Below are 12,965 nucleotides of genomic sequence, written 5' to 3' on the forward strand. Positions count from 1 at the left end.
TTGATGGGAAAATGTATTGATTAGTAAGAGCGGAGGGATAGCTGGAGGGAAGGTAGTGTAACTTGTCTTGTGGTAGAACTTTGGTTTCCTGAAGGTTCTAGAAGGAGCCTTTATTTGCCCTTCCCTGTCTGCAGTGTGAGACCACTGGAGAGTAGAGAACACAGATGTTTGTTCAGTAAAAAAAAAAAAAAGGGGGGGTCTGACATGCTGGATTTGACAGCCATTTGGAATATTTTGGAAGAAGTTTATGAGTGTGGTATTTCAGCTGTGCTTGGTGTTTGGCTGCTAGGGGAATTGGCCAGTACTTCCTTGCCTCCTTGGCAAAGCTGAAAAGCTACCTCCAGAGTAACCATGGAACCCCAGACCTGTATTCCACTTGCTTTAGCTTGAGAGCTCCCACCTGTAGGAAGGTAATGGTGAATTTTGCTTTATATGTGGTTCCCTAATGTCGAAATTTTCTTGACAGTTGAAGTTTTTAGAATGGAAATTGATTTGCAGTTAAAATTATAGTACTCAGCGGTTTCGGTGCTTGCTTCATCTGGAGGTGGTTTTTCTTTGAGTAACAGAATTTTGTTAGCTTTTAAATAATTTCTGATAGCTATCTCTCATTTTTCAGCTGTTGCACTTAGAGTTTTGTTTGTGGAAGCTATATATTTTTAAAGAATTATACTTGCTATTTAAAAGAGTGAAGGAAGCAAAAGTTGTCAGCTTTACAGTGATAGCAATTTTAGCTGCAACTTTGGCTTTTGGAACTTGTTTCCCTACCTCTGGATTCCCCACGTAACCAACATGTGTAAACTACACATGACTTCGAAGTAAGCATAATGAAGGAGAAAAGAGCTTTTGGCATGTAGCCTTCAGTCAAAATGAAGATAAACTCCACCCTAGACAGTCCCCTCATGGCTCTGTCACTGGGATACTGAAGGAAATTTTGTTAAGAGCATGGCTGCACTTTCTGAGATTCGGACCCAGGAGTCAGGCACTGCGAGCCTCTCTCATGTGCCTAAAAACTAAAATGTTGAGGGTTTTGTAACCCATGAAGATTTTTTTGATCTCATTTTGGACACACTTGTAGTTTGAGCTTAAAGGAGTTCCTGAACTCCATCATTCTTTGTTTGCTAGTCGTACTTGTGACCAACAGCTTGGGTTCCCAAGGTGTCTCCTCATTGGGCTCTTGGGTTTTCTTAACTTGCATTCTCTGACTTATTAGCCTGACCCTCAGCATCCAAACGTCCCTGTTGCTGTTTAGATGATCAGAGGCAAGGGTGGGGGTGGGGGTGTCCCTGTACAGGATCCTCTACTTAGGATTTAGATGAGAAATACGCACTACTAATTGTTCTGTATGTGCTCACAACATGTAATAGCACATCAGGCGAAATCTTACTGGTAACACAAATAATTTGTTTTGTTAAAAGAGCCTTTTGTTTTTCAAATGGGGCAAGTGAATGGTCCAGTCTGTGTTCCCAGTTACGTGTCCAGAGCCATTTAGCAGGTTAGGAGAATGTTTGGAGAATTGCTTTGGCTCTGAATCAGCCTGTTCTGCTTTATTTCCTTTGGTATACAAAGAGCTACACAAAGCCAGGTGTTAGGTTATGTTGTAATTTCCAAAACCTCGTTTTTCTCTGTTCTTTCTTTTTCCTCTTTTTGTCTCTGTAGCATCTTGAGTAGTCGTGGCTGCAAGAAGGAATGCATGGAAACTTGCTGCTATCAGTGATACTTTTGTTTCCTGGCCTCTTCCTTGCCACCCTCTCACCCCTCATGTTGCTATTCACCGAATAAACATTTATGTGACTAATGCAATAATAAAACTGGCAAAAGCTAAATAATGAAAACATTACTAGTCTATTTCTGGTTCTGTAAGAGATATAAATCATCACACTTAAATGCACCTGTTCTGAGTGTCATATAGTCATGACGGTATCAATAAAAGGAAAATAAGTCTTCTTAGCCATATTATTTTTAAATTTTCTTATCATAGTTAATATCCAAAAAAGTACTGTTTATTTTGATGACAGCTAAAACACCAGGTCACAGTGCTTCCTACAAATGGGTAGATGTTCATGTGTAAATTTTTGTTTCTTTCTCACAGCGCATGGATTTAGGAGAATGTACCAAAATCCACGATTTGGCCCTCCGAGCAGATTATGAGATTGCAAGTAAAGAAAGGGACCTCTTTTTTGAATTGGATGTAAGTTTTATTTTGTGTTAATTATTCCCTACTGTGAAGAGCCAAATACTGCACCAACAAGAATAATGTAACCTTTTAAGTTATGAAGCAGAATAATAGATGTCATTCCACAGCTCTCTGGCTGGGAGCTAGAACGTGGCCAGTACCGATTTGTGTCTGTGTGTCTATCATCCCTATTCGGTTCTATGTTTTGTATGTATCATTTTCTTTAAAAATGTTTCTTATTACATATTTTATGATTCCTTGAACATTGTGTTTATTCTTCTCTTTGAGTCTTATAAAAATGGTTTCATAGCATAGGTAATCTTTAATAACTTTTTTCCTTCAGTATTATGTTCCAGTTTACATATTTTGTTGAGTATGGTTTGTTTGTTTTCATTGCTGCTTGAGTATTCCCCAAACTATCCATTTTGTGTTCATAGACAATTGGGTTGATACTAGTTTCTTTTTTTAATTTTTTATTCTTAAACTATTATGAACAGTGTTATAAATGTTCTTGAATATCTTCTTGGTGCACGTGTACAACGGTTTATCTAGGGTATATTCCTAGGAGAGGTATTGCTGGATTGTAGGAGAGGCACGTTTATTCTTGAAAGATCTGTAATGTTGTCTTTTTCTTTTTTCTCCCTGTTTGAGAATGTGTATCAGTTTACAGCCCTAATAGCAGTGTACACATCCTCACTAACATTTGGTATTGTCAGACCATTAAATTTTTGCAATTTAGTGGTTATAAAATGTTATTTCATAACTTTATTGTCATTTTTGCCTCCCAAAGGAGCCTTTTTTAGACCTTTTCCCATAATTTGTCTACTTCCCCGCCATGAAATTTTGATACCACAGATACCCAGCATATCAGTTTATGTGATCCTTTCCGGGCCACTAACCATTGTAATATCTAAGATTTTTTTCACTCTTCATGACAAGTTTTCATCCCTGTCCCCATTGAGAATGCATGATTGTCACTCCATTCTATTTATTTATTTATTAAAAATTTTTTTTTTTGCCGTGCTGTGTTGCTTGTGGGATCTTAGTTCCCCGACCAGAGATTGAACCCAGGTCCCCTGCAGTGGAATCGCCGAGTCCTAGCCACTGGACTGCCAGGGAATTCCCATGGAGTCACTCTGTTAGTTTTTTCTTTTTCCAAGTCCTCCATCCCTGGTTTGACCAGGGGTCAGTGAGGGGTTTGATGCCATTCAGGTTCCTCAGTGAAGACTGGGAAGGCACTGAGCTTGGTGGGAGGAAGTCAGAGAAAAGCAAAACCAAGGAAAGACTTTTTTTTTTCCTGCCAATGGACATTTTAGAGATATATTATAGCTAGAGTCAATTCTACTTAAATCAGTAATCTTAAAAAGTGATTAAAATTATCATTTCTTTTTCAAGTACAGTCTTCAACATCAGTGTTGAATCTTTGAATTAACTAAAAATGCCTTTAGCAACAAACAGCTCAACTAATAGATGGGGCTTGGAGATGAAAGTTTTCTTTATTGTGAGTTTAAATTCTTCAGTACCTGAAAAACGCTTATGTAAAGAGACCATTACCTTGGGATATCAGAAAGAGTTAGATACACAGATGTATAGGTTAAATTTTCAATTTTAGTAACATAATTTTTTTGGATCACAAATCTAAGCATTTCTGCTACATGAGAATGTCAGTGTACTTTTTAAATGCCCTGATGAATTTATGCTGAAGAATAGATGAATAGAAGAAATTTAGACTACAGAAAGACTGAAACATATACGGTAATTTAGTATTTTATGAAAGGCATGTGTTCAGCCACTGTGGAGATGAGTTTTTCAATGAACACTATTAGGAACTATGGATTAGCTAGTTGGGGGAAAAACCAGGTTGGATCCCCCAAAAGAGAATTTTGTTCTGTCATCTTGACATGTTATAAAGCCTAGAAGCTATAAGGGAAAGATGGATACATTTTTCTGAGTAGGCACTTAAAAATATTAGCATATCAGAAATTCCTATACATAAAATAAGAATTCAACTGGGACAAAATATTTGCAGCACATATGACGAAGGGCAAGTATCCTTTGTATATAGAATTCATCATGATTGAGAAGAACTGTAACAATAGCTGAATAGAAAATGGGCAAAGGATAGAAAAGGACACTTTCTGGTAGGCATCTAATCCTATGGCAGATACTCACCCTCACTCAGAGCTAAGGAGATGGAGAGTTAAGTAATCCTGATACACCTCCTGGATAATTGAGCATCTGAAGGTGTGAAAGCACATCCCAGCAGTGCTAGTTCTGAGAGTATATCTGACCGATACTTCTGCATATGTACAAAGATAAATTTGCTCCAGAATATTCCTGCAGCATTAGAACTGCAGAAAGCCAGAACACTGTAGGCTTCTTCATTGAGGGCTTGGCTAAGTCATTGCTCTTCTTTACAATGGAATGATGTACAGCTATGGAAAGAGGATTGAGTTCAGTGTGGTTCAGTGTATGTTGTTGTGAAATTATCTTCAAGATAAAGAGGAAAAGCAAGTGTGATACGATGGCTTCTGTAGTGTGATTTTTAAAAAGGAAGGACATTTATACCCATTGACGTACCTAGATGTACAGAGTAGTTTTAGAAGAAACCAAGAGATTATGAACATTCTTGTCTTAGTTGGAGGGCTCAAGTGGGTCACGAGACCTTTTTGTATTGTGAAAATTTACCATTTGCAGGAATACCTTTTCCTGTTAAAGAGGTAATCACCTGTCCTTTCAACTCCTTAAAAATCATATTTGACCTAACAGATGGCTCATGTTGAAATGTTTCATGGCTAGTGCTGTAAACCTACGCAGGAGGCCTCCTGTCCTGAAGAACGAAGGGTGACTTGGAGCAGCTGTGTTTGTGGGAGGGCAGTCTTGTCAGGTGGCTCTCAGCATGTCAAATGCTTGTATACACTTGTTCCAGAACTCTGCTGGGACTGTATCTTAGTGATATGTGTTAATGGGTACACAGAAAAGGTGCCCATTGCAGCTTTTTTTGTGAAAGTAAAAGACTGAAGTAAAAAGAGGAGGATGTACTGGAAATGTTTATTAGTGGGGGCTACTTGCGTAAGGTATGGTCCTGCCACACAGTGAGTGGTGCTTTGTGGAGCGCTAAGCAGGTACCTCTGGGTGTTAGGGAGAGTTTACCATAAAAAGGTTTTTTAAATAATGGCTTTAAGATACAATTCACTAGCCATAAAATTTACCCAGCCTTAAAATTTTTAACATATATATATATCAGTAGTGTTTAGATGTGCATGGGTTTATTTATTTATTTTTTAATTTTATTTTTGGCTGCGTTGGGTCTTCGTTGCTGCGTGAGGGCTTTCTTTAGTTATGGCGAGCGGGGGCTACTCTTCGTTGTGGTGCACGGGATGGGTTACTTTGATAGAGGTAAATGTGGCCTGACTTTAAAATACCAAACTAAAATAACTTTTTTTTCCCTTAGTTATGCAGAATAAACTTAGAAGGAAAAAATAAGGTGCTTTTCCAGAATATAGATTTGTTAAAAGAATTTGATAAAAATCCAATTTTTAAATCTCTTCGGTAGGAAACGTAACTGTTACAGATTCCAGGTGAAAAGTCTTCCCTTTCCACGTGACTAGCCATCCAGTACCTGTCTTCAGAGGTCACTTGTATCTTTCAAAGATAGGCCATTCAGGATGAACAAATATATATATATATAATATATATATGTATGTATGTATAAATATATATATGTATGTATATAGGTATATATATGTATATATCAGAAAGGCTAGTTGTGATTTTTCTTGTCAAAATTGCAATTTTGATAAATCAGACACCTCAGAAGCTTTTCGGCCAGATGTGGCCAGTGGGCTGACTCTTGCTATCACTGACCTGTTGCTGCCTCCTGATGACCTGCTGTTGGTGCTAGTCTCCTAGCCTGCCACATATGTAGCCTGTGGACTGTTCAGTTCCTAGGCGTGGGACCAGCAGCTCCCATGTTGAGGTTGGTTTCTGGAGGGACTACAGTGTAGTCATCGCTATTGGAAGGTGGACACAGGTTTTGTTTTCACAAGTTGTGAACCATCGCTAAATCATGACTTGTTCTGATTTTTCTTAATAACTTGTATTTATGTATCTTACCAAGTGTTTTGGTAGAATATCTTCACTGTTGACAATGAATCTGTGAGGTGAGCCAAACATTTATCTCCAAAGTCTCTGAAAGTATAATAAGATTGATGCCAGAATTAATGCAAGCAGCATCAAATGACGCTGGGAGAGGAGTCATTCCGTTTAGCAGATCAGTCAGGGATATTTAGGAGCTATTTTTATCTAGGTTGTGTTAGAAAGACAGCTGACAAAAAAAGTACAGCATTTATTTTGTCTTCATATTGAAAAAATTAAATATATTATTAATGTAACAGGCATTTGAATTATATTTTAAGCCATGTTTATCATGCAAGGTTTTTTTTAAAATTTATTTTTGACTGCGTTGGGTCTTCGTTGCTGCGTGTGGGCTTTCTCTAGTTGCAGTGAGCAGGGGCTACTCTTTGTTGTGGTGTGTGGACTTCTCATTGCAGTGGCTTCTCGTTGCGGAGCACGAGCTCTAGGTGCGTGGACTTCAGTAGCTGTGGCTCGTGGGCTCAGTAGTTGTGGTGCATGGGCTTAGTTTCTCCACCGCATGCGGGATCTTTCCAGGCCAGGGCTTGAACCTGTGTCCCCTGCATTGTCAGGTGGATTCTTAACCATTGCGTCACCAGGGAAGTCCCTCGGTAAATCTTTTAAAAGAGGTCATCAGCCCTTTATACTACTTTCAGATATTTATAGACTTTGAGTCCCCTCTAAGCAATTTGTAAGAAATTGTCCTAGAAGAATAATTGCCTATGTATGAGAAGACTTAAGATGTTTATTGCATCATTTTGGATTAGTGAAAAGTGAAAAAATGCAAATGTGTATTCATTGTGGAATGGTTATAGTTGTGTTAAAATACAGTGAAACACAGCTATAGATACAGAAGATGCGTGTATTGATGTGAAAAATGAAAAAAGCTTGAAAAACTCCTAAGTGGAGTAAAAATTGTTTGCTTTTATATGCGTTTTGATACAATTTTAAAAGGTATATACCAAGCTCTTAAGTGATTATTTCTTAGGGGAGGAGAAAGAATTATGCTTTCTTTTTTTTCTTTTTTGACTCATGGTGTTCAGGATCTTAATTCCCCAACTAGGGGTGGAACCAGTGCACCCTGTAGTGGAACCACGGAGTCCTAACCACTGGACCACCGGGGAATTCCAAATTATGCTAAGTCGTGAAAAGTTATTAGGTCCAGTCAGGTTGCTAAAATAGTAGGCAGAAATGAAAATTTAAAGGTATTTCTACCTTGTAACTTACTTCTACAAATCTCTTATAAACAACACAGGTTTGAACTGTGTGGGTCCACTTACATATGGATTTTTTTCAATAAATACATACTACAGTACTACACAATCCATCGCTAACCCCCTCATTGTTCAAGGGTCAACTGTGATTGAAAACACAGGCAAACACTGGTACACAAAGATGTTTGTGGTAGCTAGCATTGTTTATAAGATTGAAAAGTTGGATGCAACAAAAAAGGCTCAATGATGAATGAACAAATTATGATACACTCAAATGGTAGACTGTGCTCTTGAAACTTTGTGACACCTGTTCAATGACTTAAAATTCCTTAGGAAATCATGAGAAAGACAAAGATAAAATTGTGTATAGTGAAGATTTCTGTGTGCTCTCCTTGGAAGCGTGTGGCTGAATCAGAATTCATTGACTATCACGGAAAACGCCAAAAGCCCCCTTTCCCTGTGCCCCTCCCGCTCCCTGGAGGCAGTCCCTTACCACAGCTTTAAGGTGGAAGGAAGCAACAGCTTGCTGCTCAAATGCTACAGGCTGACCTTGGATGGTCAGGGTTTTTTGTTTGTTTTTTGGTTTTTTGTTTGTTTGTTTTACCATGGAGAATCTCATACATCAAAAGGAGGTGTAACAGTATAATGAATCTCCATGTACCCGTCACTCAGCCTCAGGAATGATCAGCTCAGGACCAACTGTGTTTCATCTTTGTGTACCCACTTCTCACAAATCTCAAAACAAACCTCACACATCCTGTCATCTCATCTGTAAATATTTCAGTGTTGCCATTGGCTTTTGAAGTTCTCTTTACTCTGCATACAAAGATCTGGTATTATATTTGGTTGTGACAGAATCTCCTTACTAGCATGTTGTTTGTTGTTTTTTTTTTAACTGAAATATAGTTGATTTACAATGTTGCATTAGTTTTTTGTGTACAGCAAAGCGATTCAGTTATACATATATATAAATTCTTTTTCAGATTCTTTTCTATTATAGTTTATTACAAAATACTGAATATAGTTCCCTGTGCTGTACAGTAGGACCTTGTTTGTCTATTTTGTATATAGTAGTTTGTATCTTATTAGCATTGTTTCTAAAAATACATTGAGGAAAAATTTAAACATGCAGAAGTAGACAGAATAATATAATGAGATCTCTGGGTTTCATCTCCCAGTTTTCAGTGATTGTTGACGTGAAGATTCTTATTTCATCTTTATTCTTGTCTTTCCACACTGGATTATTTTACAGTAGTTCCTAGACATAGAATTTCATCTGTAAGTACTGCAAATAGTACATCTAGAAGATAATTTTATTTAAAGTATTGGTAATTTAAGAAATAATTTTTTAGGGCTTCCCTGGTGGCGCAGTGGTTGAGAGTCCGCCTGCCAATGCAGGGGACGCGGGTTCGTGCCCCGGTCCGGGAAGATCCCACGTGCCGCGGAGCGGCTGGGTCTGTGAGCCATGGCCGCTGAGCCTGCGCGTCCGGAACCTGTGCTCCGCAACGGGAGAGGCCACGGCAGCGAGAGGCCCGCGTACCACAAAAAAAAAAAAAAAGAAAAATTTTTTAACATTATCTAAGTCCTCAAATTTCCCAGACTATCTCAAAAAGTATTTTTTTTACGATCATTTGTTTGACTCAGAATTCAAAATAAGAGCCACACATTAGGATGTATTGTAAGTCATTTTAAATCTGTTTGTTTGAAGAAATTAATTTTTAAGTCTCTCATATCCTGGATTTTGCTGATTGCATCCTTATAATGCAGTCTTTTTAATGTGTTTTCCTTTATCTTTGAAACTTCCTATAACCTGGGAGTTAGATCTGGAAGCTTGACGGTCAGAATCAGGTTCTCGTTTGACAGAGTAGTGCAGGGGCCGGGACGGGCACTGGCTGGTGCGTCACCTTGGGTGGCAAAACGTCAGTGGAATTGGGTGGCACAGGCAGCCTGACTTGGTTGCACAGGCCCCCATCAGCCTTTGGCCTCATGCTTTAAGCAGCAGTTGAGGATTATTGCCTAGATCAGTTATGTCACTAGGGTTACTGCTTGTCAGTTGTTTATTTATTTATTTGGCTGCATTGGGTCTTAGTTGCGGCACACAGGATCTTTCTTTGCAGCGCACGGGCTCTTTTTTGTGGCACATGTGTTCAGTAGTTGGAGCACACAGGCTCAATAGTTGCAGATCGCAGGCTCTCCAGTTGTGGCATGCAGTCTTAGTTTCCCCATATGGAAGCATATGGAATCTTAGTTCCCTGACCAGGGATTGAACCTGCATCACCTTCATTGGAAGGCAGACTCTTCACCACTGGACCACCAGGGAAGTCCTGTCAGTAACTTAAAAACATGTAAAACACTCACGTGATTAAGAGTTTGAGATATGAAAGGTATGTTGTGAAGCCTGCCTCCTTCTCTGTTCTTTAGCCCCCTGGTTGGCCCCAGAGGTAACCAGTTGTTCGGTTTCTTCTCTTTCCTTCAGAGATTATGTGGATACCTGAGGGACATGTATCTCTACTTTCTATTTTATTTTATTTTTATAAATTTTATTTATTTATGGCTGTGTTGGGTCTTCGTTGCTGTGCACAGGCTTTCTCTAGTTGTGGTGAGCGGAGGCTACTCTTCGTTGCGGTGTGTGGGCTTCTCATCACAGTGGCTTCTCGTTGTGGAACACAGGCTCTAGGTGCGCAGGCTTCAGTAGTTGTGGCACGTGGGCTCAGTAGTTGTGGCTTGCCGGCTCCAGAGTGCAGTATCAGTAGTTGTGGCACATGGGTTTAGTCGCTCCGCGGCATGTGGGATCTTCCCGGACCGGGGCTCAAACCCGTGTCCCCCGCATTGGCAGGCGGATTCTTAACCACTACGCCACCAGGGAAACCCTCTTTTTTTTTAAACACAAATAGTAGTCTGCTGTACACGTGCTCTATATCTGCCCCCCCTTCCCTTTTTTTTGGTTTAAGTTTTCAGCATATCTTTGAGATTATTTCCTATTGTATAGTGTACTTCATCCATTTGTGTCTACATAGTATTCCACAGGATGTGTGTCTGTTTTATAGGACCATGCCCTGTTGATGGTCATAGTGCTGCATTGCACATTGGCACATTGTGAGTGTATCTAGGAAAGATCCCTAGAAGCGGGACTGTTGGCCCAGAAAGGATGTGCTTTTGTCGTTTTGGTAGTTAGTGTCACGGAATTCTCCAGAGGGGTGAATGATCCCACCAGTGATGTGTGAGAGTTCCCATTTTCACATCTTTACTAACAGAGCAGCGAGTTACCAAACTTACAGTTTTTGCCAGTCAGAAAGGTGTAAAAAGGTATTTCTTTGTGGGCCTGACAGGGTTGTCATAAAGGTGTTTCTTTGTGTAGGTGTTCACTGCCTAGACCCTCAGCTTGGGCTGATGGCTGGGACCTCTGGCACTTTTCCACCCCAAATTCAGGTTATCTGGGAGAAAGTGCCTCACCATTGGCTCCTTCTAGCCCAGTACAGCCTCATTCTGACTGCACCAGGACCAGGCCTTGATTTCTTGAGAGTGTTATGGAATTCCCTAGGAGAGGGAATTGGTCATCTCTGTAAATACATCTCAAGTTTTTCAACTTGAACACAGACACACAGAACATTAAGGTTACAGGGCAGCCCATTTCTTCAGTGTTCACATGTGGAAAATGTAAAGATTTGCTTCTCTCTAATTCAGTGAAAATATGGTTCACTTTTCCCCCACATTGTCTTGCTTTGTGATGTTTTATTTGACAGGTTTCCAGAGCAACACACCATATCAACTAATGGGACCGGTTCTGCTTACACCTGGTCTCTGTAGGTGTGCAGTGTGACAGTCACGCTTTCCCAGTCAGGTCCTGGGTGAGAGTCCTTGTGTGACCCTGGGCAAGTTATTTTGCCCTTTTCTATTTTCTATAAACTGGGCTGGTGAAAACTGCCTCAGAACTGTGAGGACTAAGTGTAGGTACTTTGGAGTCAAACCACAAGGGGCTTTGCATCCTGATGCCGTCACTCAGGAGTTTGGAGACTGTGCCTCCATTTCTTCATCTGAAAATTGGGTACCTTGAGAGCCCCTGCGTGGCTTTATTGAGGCACACGTTTGCTGTGACTGTTCTGCTGACAGCATGGGCTCCTCAGGCTCACTGATGCTGCTAGGCAGGCAGGGTCAGGGAGAGCACCTCATGGTCCTGTGTGTGGACGGACAGCCTCCAGCGGCAGTGAGACCTGTGTGCCCCCTGTGCCAGTGGTGTGCCCAGGCCCCCTGAGTAGTTCATGGTTCATCACACCACCCCTGAATTACAAAGGTGGATAACTTCCTAGTAAGTGGTACCTTGTGATTAGGACTTAATTTTTAGATTTGAGTACCTTTTTTTTTTTTAATCATTTAAACCTGCTTTTTTTTTTGGCTGCCTTGGGTCTTCATTGCTGCATGCAGGCTTTCTCTAGTTGCGGCGTGAGGGGGCTACTTTTCGTTGCGGTGCATGGGCTTCTCATGTGGTGGCTTCTCTTGTTGCAGATCACGGGCTCTAGGGGGCGCAGGCTTCAGTAGTTGCGGCTCGCAGGCTCTAGAGTGCAGGCTCAGTAGTTGTGCATGGGCTTAGTTGCTGCGTGGCATGTGGGATCTTCCCGGGCCAGGGCTTAAACCTGTGTCCCCTGCATTGGCAGGCGGATTCTTAACCACTGTACCACCAGGGAAATGCTAAACCTGCTTTTTGATTTAGGAACCAATATGGAATTGAGAAGCACATTGAAGAGAGGGAGGGGCAGTAGGACAGAGCCATCTTTTAAAGAACATGGCAGTTAAGAGACGTCTCTGCAGTATGTCTAGTCTGTGTTGTGAAGTTTACCATTTAATTTTTAGCTTATCAGATGTCTGAGTCAGTTTATATTTTGCTTAGATGCAGCTGGTTGCCTTGATTGGTAAAGGCACTGGCAGAACTGTCAATGTGTATTCCCCACTCAACCCCTGTTGAGCAGATCCCTGGCTGTGTCAGGTGTGAGATCCCTCTTTTTGGGTAGACAATAGAGGAACTCTGCATCAAAGTCTCAGCACGTGTGCATGCATGACCCTTGCACCTCTCAGGCTGGTCTGTTAGGAGCTGTTGTTCCAGGTGAACACAGATGGTACATGACCCGAGTCAGCTCACTGGCGCTCTGATCCTGGCAAGTCCCCACCTTGTCAGCAGAGCTGGTCAACTTGACATACTTCCAGGAAATGCAGTGCATGCATGCAAACAAATGCCAGTCATCGGCTTTCCTGCTCATTTGATTTGAACATAGTGAAATGTTTATTGAGAATATTTGGGGACCAATGACAGGAAAGAGGTCCTGAGTTCCAAGTGTGTAGAGTGAAATCTGGGAGTTGGCCTTGTGGGCAGTGGGGCTTGGCACCATCACGAGCCTCTTCCCTATCTTGACCTACTCCCAAGTATGCATTCATTTGAAAAGAGGGGACTG

General features: G+C 40.8%; 1 protein-coding gene across 7 annotated transcripts in view; it reads left to right on the forward strand.

Moving 5' to 3' along the window:
• Positions 1–12,965, forward strand: part of LUC7L (LUC7 like) — a 50,552-nt gene that overhangs the window by 4,141 nt on the left and 33,446 nt on the right. For all 7 annotated transcript variants that reach the window (XR_012326177.1, XR_012326178.1, XR_012326176.1 and 4 more), the window contains one exon: positions 2,090–2,188. Coding sequence is in view for 4 of the 7 variants with exons in the window: in XM_019927498.3 (XP_019783057.1) it covers positions 2,090–2,188 (99 nt within the window). In the remaining 3 variants the exon portion in view is untranslated. The remainder of the gene's footprint in view (positions 1–2,089; positions 2,189–12,965) is intronic.

Source organism: Tursiops truncatus, chromosome 15, assembly GCF_011762595.2.
Source record: "Tursiops truncatus isolate mTurTru1 chromosome 15, mTurTru1.mat.Y, whole genome shotgun sequence".
Lineage (NCBI taxonomy): Eukaryota > Metazoa > Chordata > Mammalia > Artiodactyla > Delphinidae > Tursiops > Tursiops truncatus.